General features: G+C 53.2%; 1 protein-coding gene across 1 annotated transcript in view; it reads left to right on the top strand.

Annotated features, from left to right (window-relative positions):
• CCNJL (cyclin J like) overlaps nucleotides 1–13,904 on the top strand; it is a 49,292-nt gene extending 35,388 nt beyond the window's left edge. Inside the window, exons 4-6 of the mRNA XM_024577127.4 lie at nucleotides 8,429–8,731; nucleotides 10,309–10,468; nucleotides 11,862–13,904. Of these exons, the coding sequence (XP_024432895.2) occupies nucleotides 8,429–8,731; nucleotides 10,309–10,468; nucleotides 11,862–12,285 (887 nt within the window). The 3' untranslated portion in view covers nucleotides 12,286–13,904. The remainder of the gene's footprint in view (nucleotides 1–8,428; nucleotides 8,732–10,308; nucleotides 10,469–11,861) is intronic.
• The last annotated feature ends 435 nt before the right edge of the window (nucleotides 13,905–14,339 follow it).

The following is a 14,339-nucleotide window of genomic DNA, read 5'->3' as shown; positions in this document are numbered from 1 at the left end:
CCGGTCCAGAGCAGCCCCTGCCGAACTGGGTGTGAACATTCTGCTTGGCAGTGACTTTTTTTAATGGAATATATATTTTTAAGTTTTTATTTATTTATTTTTAGGGAGAGGGGAAGGGAGGGAGAAAGAGAGGGAGAAAAACATCAACGTGTGGCTGCCTCTCACGTGCCCCCCTCTGGGGACCTGGCCCGCAACCCAGGCATGTGCCCTGACTGGGAATCGAACTGGCAACCCCCCGGTTTGCAGGCTGGAGCTCAATCCACTGAGCTACACCAGCCAGGGCTCGGCAGTGACTTTTGTTGCAGGAGACAGCTCCGCTTCTCTGCACGAAGCCCTTGCTCGACCCTGGCTCCAGATGTCAGCTATTTATATGACAAGTGGCGCCTGCCCCATGGCCCCTGCTTTTAGACAGTCAGTGAGATTATTTCGGTCCCTTGTGAAGCGGAACACAGAGAAGGAGCCAGAGATTTGCTGAGGCCACCACCTGAAGTCACCGCACCAGTTGCTGCATCCTGAGGCAGTGAAGTCCTCACAAGCAGAAGGGAAGCCAGTGTGTGTGACCCAGCTGGCTGAGTGCCACCTCTGACCTGGGAGGCATTTTCAGTTTCCTCTCGAAAGGAAAAATGGCCCAGTCTGATCTCTAGCCTCTGTTTCCAAACTTGTGCTCAGGAATTGACTCAGCCTGTCAGAAATGTGCATTCATTCATTCTTTCAGTATCTGTCGAGGGTTATTTCATCCCAGAGACCAGAGATGCAGCCTTGCTTTAAAGAGGAAGGAGGAAGGCCCAGGAAGGGGGCTTGTTCTCTGTTTCCTGAGGCGAGCAGTGAGCCCAGCCTGGGAAGGCACCAGACCGACCTAGTGGGCCCCTGAAGCCCAGGCATGGCTGAGATTGGAGGCTTGTTTCTCCAGGACGTTCTGTAACCTCCGGGTCCCCGGAGTGGCCGAGATCTTGGCCAAGCCTGCAGCAGGTGTTCAAGGGCAGAGTGGCAGGGTCTCTCCAGGCTCCCTGCCCCTGTGGTCTCACAGCCCCCTCTCTTCCCTGAAAATGGCCATAAAAACACTGTCTTAGAGCTAGAGGGTTTGCTCGCTCTGGCTCCGGCTTGCCCTCGCCCCTACGTGAAATCCTGTCCCGAAAAGGATCTGTCCTTGAGCCCATGACCGTGATTGCTCAGTTGGTCCTGAATCTCACAGAGGTTTACAAAGCAGAGCAAGTTCCAGTGTTCGTGGAGCACTGAGCACCCTTCTCAGCATACTGAGTCCTCTGCCATCCTCTCCACGGTTCTGCCTCCTTCTGTCGTTCACATTGCATAGGCCCCAGACTTGCCCCAGACCACACAGCCGGTGAGTGGCCGAGCCTCCCGGAACCCAGGAGGACCGTCCTCAGTGCGCTCTGCCCTCCTGTGCCGCATTGGGAAGTGAAACGGCCTTTTGGGGGTGCTGGCCTCGGAGTCCTTTCCTGCCTTCTCTGTCAGATGGCTCAAAATCTGTCTCCTGGTTCCTTGGAAGGGCCCTTGTCTGCTGGACATGAGCCGTGCACCTTTGGGGGATGAGCAGGAAGCACCCTTGTAGCCTCTGATAACTCTAAGAAGCCAAAAAGTTGTTTGTTTGTTTTTTAAAGATTTTATTTATTTATTTTTAGAGAGCGGGGAAGGGAGGGAGAAAGAGAGGGAGAGAAACATCAATGTGTGATTGCTTCTTGTGGGCCCCCCACAGGGGACCTGGCCTGCAACCCAGGCATGTGCCCTGACTGGGAATTAAACTAGTGACCCTTTGGTTTGCAGGCTGGCACTCAATCCACTGAGCCACACCAGCCAGGGCTGTTTGTGTGTTTTTTGAATGAAAAGCTGGTTGGGGCAGAATTGGGCTGGTCCTTCACTATAGAAAGCATACCAGTAGAGACTCACGCTTCAACTTCACTTCTGTCATTGGAAGAAAAAACTAAGCCCTGTTGATCACACAGCTCCTTAGCGGACAGGCTCTGGGACTGAATGACTACACCGCGGGAGCAGACGGGAAGATGGAAGACCAGAGTATTTGTGGAGAATGGGGCCGTTAGGTGGGGGAGGGGCTGCAACTGGCCACACCCCCTCATCCTCCCAGGTAGAAACACTCATTATGTCTGGAGAGGCTGGGATTTCAGGGACCCTCGTGACTGTATTGGAGATTTCTTCCTTGCACTTTAGGGAGCTCTGGACTTGTGGAGCCGTGTATCTGTCTGTTACCATTATTATGCCAGATGCTGTGCTAGGTCACAGAGATCTGTAACGCTCTTCGGCACAGACGGGGTCCCATGCTCATGGAGCACACAGCCAGACCGCATTTTACTTTGTCCCTCACCAGCTAGCTCCACCTTTCTGAGCTTCTGATTAATGTGGAAAACACTCCCTGCCTCCTGTCTTCTGGGGTTGTTTCCAGAATGAACAGAGTAGCTTGTGTAGGACACAACAAGCAGGCCTCAAAGGTTTGCCCTCCCTGGGGGGTGGCCCGGGGTTTCAGGAGCCTGCAGGGCTGGGGGGAGGGCGCCTGGGGGAGCCCTGCTGCATGCAGCTGCCCAGCCCTCTGTAGCTCACATCCTGATGTTCGAGTTCTCTGCCTCTTGCTAATTAGCTGTGTGGCCTTGGGAAGTCCCACCCCAGTGGGGCAGGCCCATCTGGGAAAGGCTTTGGACCCCACCCTCTCCTTTACCTCCTTCTCTGGGAACCTTGGAACCACAGTAGGAGGGTGGAGTTGAAGGTCACAGTCTAGAGGGAGGAGACTGGAGCCACTGTAGCATCCACTCTGGGTGTCCAGCAGAGCCTGGCCAGTAGCCTTGCCTGTTTTTAAAGGCATCACACTTTTTTTTAGGAAAGAAAAATAGATGTATGTTGCTTTAAAAGCTAGTTCTACCCTGGCTGGGTAGCTCAGTTGATTAGAGCATCGTCCTAATACGCCAAGGTTGCAGGTTTGATCCCTGGTCAGGGCACATGCAAGAATCAACCAATGAATGCAGGAATAAGTGGAACGATATATTGTTGACTCTTTCTCTCTCTCTCTCTCTCCCTCCCCACCCCCCGCTTCCCCTCTCTTTTCTGAAATCAATCAATAAAAAAATAATACAATAAAATAAAGGCCATGTAAATGTGGATGATTGTTAGAGCTGGATGGTAATGTAGCCATGGGTGTTCATTATAATACTCTCTATTTTTTTGTTACATTTAAAATTTTCCAACATAAAGCCTGTTTTTGTTTGTCTCATTTAAGCAATTAAGAGTATCGTTTTTCTTGGCCCTAATTCAGACAAGTCAGGAAATCCTGTTTGGTCTGAATAAGGCTTGATTGCAAGGAGGGTAGGTGGGAGAAGCAAAGCCAGTGCTCAGAGCAGTCAATTCAGAGAGACAGAAAATAGAACGGTGGTTGCTGGGGGTCGGGGGTGGGGGGAGGGAGCCATGGGTCTACAGTTTCAGTTTGGCCAGATGAAGAGAGTTCTGGAGATTAGTTACACAACAGTGTGAGTGCGCTTAGTGCCACTGAACTACACAAAGTGGTTAAAAGCCAGTCTAGGCATTCCCCGCCTGGGCCTGCTGGATGGACGGTGTCTTACCACCATGGTCCAGCGCGTGGTTAAGAGTTTAGGTCCAAACCTTTTAGGCTCTTCTCTTGACTATAATGAAGTCCTTGGGTGTGTTTCAGGTAAATGGGGTGCTGTTAACAACAATAACAAAAATCTATTGAGACACACTCGTTGAGGGAAACCTTTAAAATGTAAGCAGAAGGAAGGCGCTCATTAGCACTGTCAGTCAGAGTTTTGTTACTTTGAACTGTCTTAACATTTTTTAATTTCTGGTTACATTATTTCTTTATTTTTTTAGGACTATCCTAGAGCTCTGAGCCCAGATATGAAAAAATAAGAGTTTAATTTTGTTATTTATTGAATATGGACAGAAAATGGAAATTGTTTTTAAAACTGTCTGATAGCAGTGAACAAAATTGATACATTTAATTTTTTAGGTCCTGAAATGCAAGGGGAAAAAAACAAGTTTCGGTCCACTCACTGTGTGACCTGCCAAGAATCACCCAGGCTCCCTGGGGGCGGGGCACACTGCAGTCCGCCCGCCAGGTGAGCAGAGGGTCTGAAAAGGTGTCGTTTGCAGGTTTCACCCTCGCTACCTGCCACCAACACTAAGTGCTCCTGCAGGTGTGCCTGGCCTCCCAGACCCAGGGTGAGTGCTCCAGTGGGGCTAGGATTGTTTTTAATCTTTAAGGTATGTGGGTAGGGCACCTGCTGTTCAAATTGGGGGCAAAGTGAACACCCAAAAAGGAAACTATGGATGGAATGACGGAATCACTGTAGGAATTTATTCAGGAGAGTGTGGATCATCTGCGAACGTCAAACTATTGAAGGTTTTTGAGAAACAGGGTATTCAGAGTCCCAAGGTGACACCGCACAGACTGATTATTAATTTCCCAGGAAAACGGTCCCTTTACAGGGGAGAGATCTGGTGGTACTACCTTCACCCGTCCATCAAGCGCAGCATGGCTATTGCCGGGACACACTGACGTTACACAGTTCCTGATGTGGCTCAGTAAGAAGCAGAAAACCACGTCTCTGCAGTTTTCCTGCCCAGACTGTTTGATTATGAGGAAGCCATCAGGTAGTCCGGAATAGGAGGCCAGCCTTCCAGTCTCTCTCTCTCTCTCTTTCTTTTTGAACAAGGCAGCTGCCCTAGATTCATCCAAAGAGTCAGTGTCGTGAAAAACAAAGAAAGAATCGGGCTGAAGAAACATAACAGATACCATATGTGAGCCTTGTTGGATCCTGTATCTTAAAAAAGAAAGGTTATAAAAGACATTTTTGGGACCCTTGCAGAAAGTCAAGTGTGGACTGAATATTAGAATTTGTTCTTGCATTAATGCTGACGTTCTTAGGATTGCTAGGAGCAGTGTGGTTATGTAGGAAAGTGGCCTCCGGGATAGATGCCGACGTGTGTGGGGGGCACATCCCGTCTGCAATTTCACTAGAAATGACTGAGCAGAACCAACCTTTACATACACACTTGTGCACACACCCCCCCAGACGTGGGTGAAGCAATCAGTGAATCTGGGTGAAGGGTCATCTCAATTCATTCATCTTTTCTGTGGGTTTGAAAAATTTCCAAATACATCAAACAAGTTGAAGAGAGTCTATGGCTCTTGTCTGACTTGGAAAGACTTGGACTTCTGCTCCTGGCGCCTCCTGGGGGGCCTGCCTGAAGATTCCCAGGCATCTGTGGTCTGTGCCGTTTGTCTTGTCGATAAGAAGCAGGCAGCTGAGTGGCTGCGCTTGGTGGTGGCAGCACTGGGGACAAAGGACTAGCCCCACCCACGGTCATGGGAGGAGGGTAGGAGATGTCTGCAAGGCATGTGCAACACCAGGAAACTCATAAAATCTTTTCTGGCTGTGAAATGTTTTGTGCTGGGGAATAGCTGCTAAGCTGGGAGTGGCTGGCCAGCAGTTGAGAGCGGAGGCTGTGGGTTGCTCCTAAGGGTGGAGCTGAGTTCTCAGAGCCTTTTCTCTGAGTCTTTGGGAATCTGAACAGAACCTGCCTGGGAGGACCCAGTGTGTGTCCAGCACAAAGCCCAGTGCCCGGCCCAGTGCAGAACTCCACGCAGCCCTAACGTGCTGGGCCCACGAGCCCTTTCCATTCTGTGTGGCTGTTTCCTCTCCCCCTGGGGCATCGTCTTCCTAGGTGGGGAATGAGAGGCCTGTAGAGTTCAGTGCTGTTAGGTTCAGAGCCAACACATTGAGGAATCACCCCCTCTGCCTGGCTCTGTCCGGTAGCTTAGTGGGTCCCTGGGAAGCCGCAGGTGAAGTCAGACTCCGTTACCATGGCTGCTTCCACGTCAGGGTAATCCTCTTGGGCCTGGTGGTTGGGGGGAAAGGAGAGCGCTGAAAGCTTTGAAAAGCACCAGGGGCAGGGAGGAAACTAATCTGACTGAGCACATCTGCCTGTCTAGGAGTGGGTTGCTGGCTGCCAGCAATGCCCTGAAAGGATCTCACTACCCTCCCCGCCCCCCGCAGCACAATGCGCGTTTCTGCAGGGACTGTGACCTTCACCGAGCCACCATCTGCGCCCGGGAAGAGCGAATACCTATCGAGTGCCTGTGAACAGTGTTGGCCCGGATCAGCCCAAGGTTCAGGGAAACCTTTGCAAAAAAAAAAAATAGAGCTTTTCTTTCTTTTTAAATTGCACAACGAATACACGATCAAGAGAAAAAAGTTGGGGCACACGGATAATCCGAGGTCATCAGAGGACAATTCGAATGGCCTGAATTTTCACTGTCTAGAGAGAATGATTCCTTCTCTCAATGAGCATTCAGTGGGCACCTGCTGTGTGCCAGGGACTGTGCTGGGACATGGGGGCACAGCAGCGATTGGGTGGGGCATGGTTCCTGTCCTCATGGGATTTAGACCTGTTGATGACTGACCTGCTAGCCAGGAATATCGACACTCAGTATTAAATGAGCATGCTCAGTGTGAGAAGCGCCTTGACGGCATCCAGTGGCCCCTGAGCTGAGCTCTGGAGGACACATGGTAGGTGGGTGAGGGGACCGACACTCCCAGCTGGAGAGGTCAGAGTTCCATGTGGCTGGGTCCTACACTTGGGGGTGGAGGCCGCTGGGGGGGTATGAGGCCAAGCCTGGTCAGCCAGGCCCCAGCCCAGGACTTCAGCTGTACAAGAGGCTATTCTCCCTGGGCAGCATTGACCTTGCCTTTCCCTGCCTGCGTCGCCCCTGAGTGTGACGACGAGGGAAGTTGTGTGTTTTGGAGGTGGTGCCTGATGGATGGGGCTCCGAAAGGAGATGGGGTTGGGGGCATGCACTGCTCAGGAACAGGTTGGCCGTTGTCTCCGCTCTTCACTGTGTCGTCCATTCCCACTCACTCAGCCCCTCCCTGTCCAAGACCAGAGGTTCACGTCCTGCCACCTCCATCCACTTAGTAGGTGTGGTCAAGCTCGCTGAGAAGATGGACCACAGGCTTCCCAGAGCGGGCATTTCGTTTCTCAGTGATGCCTCTGAGCCTTCCTGCGGACTCTGCTGGCTCTGCTGGAGGGCAGTCTGTGGTGGTTCCCTCCTCCTCTCTCCTGCGAAGCCTGAGAGCCTGGTGAGAACTGGGCCGGAAGCACTGGCGGTTGCACACAGGTGTGCGGATGCTTTGTTGGCCGTTCCCTGCGCTGGCACAGACATGTGCTCTCGGCACAGTTGCCTCTGCTGGCACTCGCGCTGCAGCTGCTCTGCACCCAGTGAGGTTGGACTGGGGACGCCACAGGTGACCAGAGCGAGGCCAGGACTCGGGGCTGGCTGGCTGAGGTGGGGTTGGGCAGTGCATGGGGACTGTGGTCAGGGAAGGCTTCCAGGTGACTCTGAAGGTAGAGAAGAAGGTGAGGATAGCCCAGTGAAGAGGGGATGGATGGGGAAGGGCGCCCCAGACAGAGGGCCCGTGCAGAGGAGGCCAGGAGAGTGCAATGACTTCCAAACTGTGGTGACGGAGGCCCCAGCCAGGTGTGCGTGGTTTCCCCATGGTGAGGGGTGTACAGCTGCAGAGCCTCCCACAGTGGAGGCTGCCACTTCCCACCCGTAGCCCCAGCACCTGCACCGTCAGTGCCCTTGACCTCCCCACCACCACTGGCTGCTTCTCTGTGCTGAGGACAATGTTGGAGGGTTTGGTCTGTCACAGCCTTGGTTCCCTTGACGGAGGCTCATGTTCGATCTTGTTTCTCATAGGGGCAGGCTCCATTAGTTGTCCACGGTGATGACATGCCTGATAAAGTACGCTTCTGGGCTTTCTCCCCTTTCCTGTCTTCTCCCACCTCCCAGCCTTTCTGAGGCTCACCTCCCAAGCACTCTGTTTCCAAGAGGACCCAGATTGAAAACCCACCGATGGAGTTTAAACTCAGTACTGTGGTATCGGGGAGCTATTGAAGGGCTTTTCCACATCTGGGGGGACAGGGTCAGATTTGCAGGGTCATTCTGACTACGACCTGACCGTCTGAGCAGTCCTGGGGTTGAATTAGTCATGAGCCATCCCTCGCATCCCCCAAACCCGCACTGCAGGCGCTGACGACTCTTGAGTACCTTCTGTGTTCCACATGCTGGTCTGAGCATTGGGTATGTGTTTTGTCTCATCTGGCAAAAGCCTTATGAGGTCCAGGTTCCATTTTACAGCTGAGAGAACGGAGGCACAGAGAGGGCGAGATACCTGTGCATGATCACACAGCTGGAAGTGAGGGCTTGGGGGCTCGAGCTCAGGTTTGATAGAACCAGCGTATGTGTTCATCCTCCCTTGGCAGTGGGGCCTTCTGGCCTCCTGTCCTCCCTACCAGCACCATCCAGGCACGTTCAGGTGGCCCTTTACTAAATGCCCAGGGGCAGGCCAGTGCTGACTGCCAGCAACCTCCGTTTCTCCCACAGGTAAATTCGAGGATAGGGAAGACCACGTACCCAAGCTGGAGCAGATAAACAGTACGAGGATCCTGAGCAGCCAGAACTTCACCCTCACCAAGAAGGAGCTCCTGAGCACAGAGCTGCTGCTCCTGGAGGCCTTTAGCTGGAACCTCTGCCTGCCCACCCCCGCCCACTTCCTGGACTACTACCTCTTGGCCTCTGTCAGCCAGAAGGACCAGCACTGCCACAGCTGGCCCACCACCTGCCCCCGCAAGACCAAAGAGTGCCTCAAGGAGTACGCCCACTACTTCCTGGAGGTCACCCTGCAAGGTGGGGCCCAATGTCAGGACCTGTCACCCCTTCCCCAGCCAACCAGAGGCCAGGATCGTGTGGCACCAGGGGGCATGCATGTCCATCCCAGGAGTCCTTATGGACTGGAGCCCATGTACCCAAGTCACTCCCACTCTGCAAGGGATAAACAAGGAGTCACCTACTATGTTACCAATCATCTAAAAGAGAACCAGCAGCTTATTACAGGCCACGGTATCCTTCAAACTTAGTGGTCACCTGGTAATTTTTTATGGTGACCTGCAGCACTGCAGGTCTAAATAAGACAGAGGTGTAGCTCGGTCAGTCTGGAAGAGTTGTCATCATACATACAGGGGGGTGGGGGAGGTGGTTATGTTTACATCTGCTTTAGCAATGAAGTTACCCTATTTGGGGACTTGTATGTGAATCTCACTCTTCGCAGTATCTTAAAATCTAGGTGGTAGGTAAAGTACTGGGTCAGAGATACAGCTGAGTCGACCAGCCACCCAGTAACCCACCACAGACTGAAATGGTCATGTGTTAACTGTGTCAACAATTGTGCTATCAAGTATTAATTGGGTGCGTACTGTGTACCTGGCTCTTTTATGTTAGTGCTTTGCATCCATTACGTCATTTGAACCTTCTAGTGACTCCACCTAAAAGTCATTTCTGCTGTCCCCATTTTACAAGTCACTTTCCTTAATGGATGCTCAAGAGGTGGAGTGACGTACCCTGGGTCATTGCTAAAATTTGAACCTGCAGAGTCCGACCCTGGGGCTGTGCCTGTCACCATAATACCACCCTGACTGATTTCATACTTTAACAGGCAAGAGTCGAAGTCATTGGAAACCATAAACAATTTAAGGCAGCATGGCAGTGTGCTGATAACCAGGCGTCCTTCAGGAAAATTGCTCATCAGTAGCGCCGGCTTTGCCAAGTTGAAAGGTAGCTTAGTGTGGAACATTAAGGTTTCTCAGATAACTTCACAGTGTATACATATTTCAAAGCCTCACGTTGTGCCCCTTATTTACTTGGACAGTTTGTATTTGTCGGTCATACTTAAGTAAAGCAGAGGTGGTGGGGGGCGGATTCCTCAGTGAATGTAAGTCAAGTGTCCATTCTAGTTACGACTATCAAAATGCTATAATCCTTCATTTACACGTTCATTGATTCAACAGGTTTTTATTGAGTGCCTACTGTGGGCCAGGCTTTGTTACTATTAATAAGTAACCTCTGAAATAGCGTGTCACTCACACCTAACAACCAAAGAAAGGACAGGTGTTCTGTGGTCCCATTGCAACCCATCAGCAAGCCCCTTGCGGCCCGCAGAAGCTGTGGACCATATTGTGAAAGTCACTGCCCTGGGCTGACTGGCATCAGAGACCCCCCAGACTGAGAGCCAAGGTGTTTAAGATTCAAGAACTCCACGCTGCCGTGTGCACTCTCTCATCGTGTGTGTGGCCCGGTGGGGGCGGCGCAGCGCAGCAGTAAACAGCTTTGAATCTAATCGTTTGTCTGCCGGTTGTAGGGGGCGCCAGGCAGGCAGGGCACCAGGAGGCAAAGGGTTAGGATGCCGACTCCCTCCGATTCTCTTTCAGATCATATTTTCTACAAATTCCAGCCTTCTGTGGTCGCAGCGGCCTGCGTTGGGGCCTCTAGAATTTGCCTTCAGCTTTCTCCCTACTGGACCAGAGACCTGCAGAGGATTTCAAACTACTCCCTGGAACATCTCAGCACATGCATCGAGATCCTGCTGGTGTAAGTTCAGGCCCAATTCAGGCAATTTCCTGCAGTCTGAGGCTTATGGTGGACCCCTGGCTAGAGTCTCACATCTCGTGGGTCATGGGGACTCCTGATAGCATTGGGGTGTGGGGCGTTGGTCCTTCCTGTTTTGGGCAGCCTTGGGTTTACAGTTTTAGGGTCGAGGAGTGAGGGAGAGAGGGGTCGTGTGCACAGTCTTCTGCATGGTCGGGCTCTTTGATGTGAGTCCCAGTGTATCGATCAGTCCACGGAGGATCACACTGAGGGGCTGTCATTATAAGCTGTTTTCTCAGGTGTGGCCACAAAGCTGACCTCTTAGCCAGCTAAGCCCAGAGTGGCTTAACTTAAGAGGCCACAGCCTCCTTGGGAATCTCGGGGAGGAAACGTTCAGTGTGTCAGAGAAGATGCTTCAAGGCTTCGTAGACCCAACACCGTGAAACTGGTGTCAGAGGTGAAAGAGCTCAGTGGTGACCTCGGGGAGCAGGACAGATAGGACAGACAGATCCTGTCTGGCTGCACCTAGTCCCTCTTCCACCTGACAGGTGGCAGCATCTCCTAGATGCTTGGCCCCATTGAACACGGGCCCAGGTCCCCAAGGAGCCACCTCTTGGCCTCCAGATGAAGCTGCCCTTGTGTCACTTTCCTGAAGTCTCAGTCCCACTCTCTGGGCCTTGTCTTCAAACCTGTGCCTTTGAGAAACTACTCAAAGCCAGAGAATGCAGCCTGGTCGGACTGCTGACAGGGATCCCAGGGCTCTCAGCCATCAGCCCTGCCTCTTCATGGCTGCCGCGTTGGGACAGCCCCCTTCCCAGGCCTGCTGCAGCTCCTCGGGCCCCTATCTTACATTCCCCTTCACAGATGGAGAAACTGAGGCCCTGTGGGCAACTTGCTTGGGATCCGCTAGCTCAGGAGTGACCCAGCTGGGCCAGGAGCTGCTGGAAGTGCCTTGAAGGTGGAGGCAGGGCTTATCAGAGCGCCAGGAGCTCTGCCCTCTGGGCAGGCGCTGTGTTGGGTTTGCGGATGCAGCGGCGCTCAGGAGCAGATGGGGTCTTCCTCGTTGGAGCTCACGCTCAGCGGGGCGCAGGGCCGGGCAGTAACCCGGAGGTTATCACCTAGGGTGTTGACTGTGAGGGAGGTGGACAGAGTGACTGCAGGACAGCGAAGCTAGTCTTGAGGTGTCAGCAGAGGTCTTTACAGGACGTGGACCCAAGTGGAGATCCGAGGCCTGAGGTGTGTAGGACAGTAACTGAGGCCAGGCCGGAGGCAGTGAGCACAGGCTGGGCAAGGTCCGGCGGTGACAGCGCACAGACCCCACTTAGCGGGGCAGGTGGAGGTGCTCTCAGGTGTCTGCCTTTCGCCTCTGAGTCTCACCTGGGTCCTTTCCTTTCAGAGCTTATGACAATGTCCTCAAGGATGCCGTCACAGTCAAGAGCCAGGCCTTGGCGATGGTGCCCGGCACATCCCCATCCCCCACACAAATGCTGTTCCAGCCACCTGCTTACCCCACCCTCAGCCAGCCGACGCCAGTGGCCCTGGGGCAGTTCCAGACCCCTGTGCAGGACCTGTGTCTGGCCTATCGGGACTCACTGCAGGCCCACTGTTCAGGAAGCCTGCTCTCAGGAGGCACAGGCTCATCCGTCCACACCCCATACCCCTCTCTCCAGCCCTTGGACGTGTGCCCTGTGCCCCTCCCTGCATCCCTCGGCATGCAGATGGCCATTGCAGCCGAGCCCCGGCACTGCCTCACCACCACCTACAGAAGCAGCTACTTCAGTGGGAGTCACGCGTTCCCTACGGGCTGTTTTGACAGATAGGGCCCTGTTGGGCCACCCAGGGAGGACTTGGGGCCCAGGGCAGAGGAAGAGGATGCTGACGAGGGGAGCTCAGTGGAACAAGGCAACTAGGAGGCTGTCCCTGCAGAGCCTCGTAGCCCTGGATTGGAGAGGGTCTGTGCTCTTTTCCAATCAGAGAGACCCAGAGCAGAACAGTCAATGAGATACCTCGCCCAAGAGCATTCCCCCGGAAAACGTCTTCCACACGTGCCTGCGGTCCAGGGGGCTGGCTCGGTGGCCGTCCCCTGGAGCAAGGGCCCGGAGAACCAAGAAACACCTGGTGAGAGGCCAGGAGACTGGGAGCTGGATGCAGACACCAGTCTGGTGTGCAGCATCAAAGACTCCTTTACTCTTTGCCGATGGCAGCTACACCACTGAAGAAGAAGAAGGGGCACCTGACGTGTTCTCAGGACCCCGATGGATTGGGCAGGTGTCCGTGCAGGGGGCCAGGTGTGGGTGGGGCCTGCGCATCTGCCTTCTGAGGCCCAGTGAGCAGCTGTGTTGCCTTTACTGTCGAGCCCCCCTGCCCCTTTTAGACTTTTCACGTGTTGCTGCTTCCTGAAGTGACCTAGCTCTCTGTTCAGTAAGAAGTCTTGTTTACATACTGTATCAGGGATTTTGTGATACTTGAAAATTCTTTTGGCGAAAAACGATGTTGGTTGCCACACTGCCTGTCCCACGCATGGGCTGTAGGTTTTTATCTCGGCTTGTGACTGACGGGTGGGTGACAGCTCCCTTTTCAAAAGTGTGTGGTTGGAGAGAACCACTTTTCAGTCTCTGGGTTCCAGAAGATTCCACATTTTGGATGCTGTGTTCCCCTGTAGAACCCGAGGTAAAAGGTTGTTGAAGGGTAGACAGAGGTTTAACGCCAACATCCCCACTTCCCTCTGCCTGCTTCTAGTGCTTGAGTTTAAACCCAGGCTTGGGGTTGAGTTTGGCTGATAGCGCAGGGTAATCATGTGGAATGTGTGCCTAAGGCCAGTTGGATTTGGGGAGGGGGGTCTGTAGTGTATACGCCACCACCAGCGACAGGCAAGTGATCGTTGGATCAAAAGCCAGTATTTGGGTTTTGTGCAGCGAGGGGCTCTCAGGACCACTCGGGTGGCCGTGTGCAATACGTTCTCATCCCGACCCGCGGCCTGCGCTCAGTGTGTGTGTTTGGTTGGATCGGGGACACGTCGTTCGCCCAACAGAGCTGGGAGGTGCGAAGAACCACGAAAGCATTTTTCCGTACGTTTATTTTTTAAGAAGAACCCATGTTGGTTTTGTTGACTCACCCGCCTGTCCAAGAGACTGGCAGGTGGCTGCCAGCACGTGGCGGCAGGCTGCTGAGTCGGGCCTGAAGGTGACGTTCCGAGCAGAAGAGAGCCCCCGCGTGGGAGCAGAAGGAGAAGAAATGGGTGTGGGTACGGCGCTGCCACTTGGTCACACTCACATAGGAAACTGCACGGTCGTTTGTTTTCCTCTTTTTCCTTTGCCAACCTCCTATTTATGTATGACTGGTTTGGATTTCAAGTTATTGTGTCTGTTTATTCTGTGGCTGGGGGCTTGTGAGGGGCCCCCGGTAAAAAGGTGTCCCGAAATAAACACATCGCCAGCTCTAGGTCTCCGAGTTCTCTTCCTAGTCTTCTTTTCTCAGCCAGCTGCACCCCACTCCCTTCCACATCGGCCAAGGGTCTCATTCCTGCTGAGAGTTTAGAGGGAGTGGGTAACAGAAGAACTGGCTCCTGTGGGGCTGGGTCTCCCCGGGGACACGGGTAGCTGGGGTGACTAAGGCTGGACATCCCAGTTCTTCCACTGACTCAGTCAGGTTCTGCAGAGAAACAATCTATTAAATACTTAGCGAGAGAGATTTATTTCCAGGAATTGGCTCATCTTTGCAACTGCCTGGATTAGGGTCAGAGTCAAGGCCTCCTCATGTCCTCCAGGTTCAAAGTCCACCTCTCCACCACCTGTTCTCACATCTGAATTCTCTTTTGTTTCAGTGATTCTCAGGAGGGCTCACTTTTGCTCCCCAGGACACACGTGTCAGTATC

This window comes from Desmodus rotundus, chromosome 6 (genome assembly GCF_022682495.2).
Source record: "Desmodus rotundus isolate HL8 chromosome 6, HLdesRot8A.1, whole genome shotgun sequence".
NCBI classification, from domain to species: domain Eukaryota; kingdom Metazoa; phylum Chordata; class Mammalia; order Chiroptera; family Phyllostomidae; genus Desmodus; species Desmodus rotundus.
Note: the sequence above shows the minus strand (reverse complement) of the source record. Positions and strands in the feature narration are given on the sequence as shown.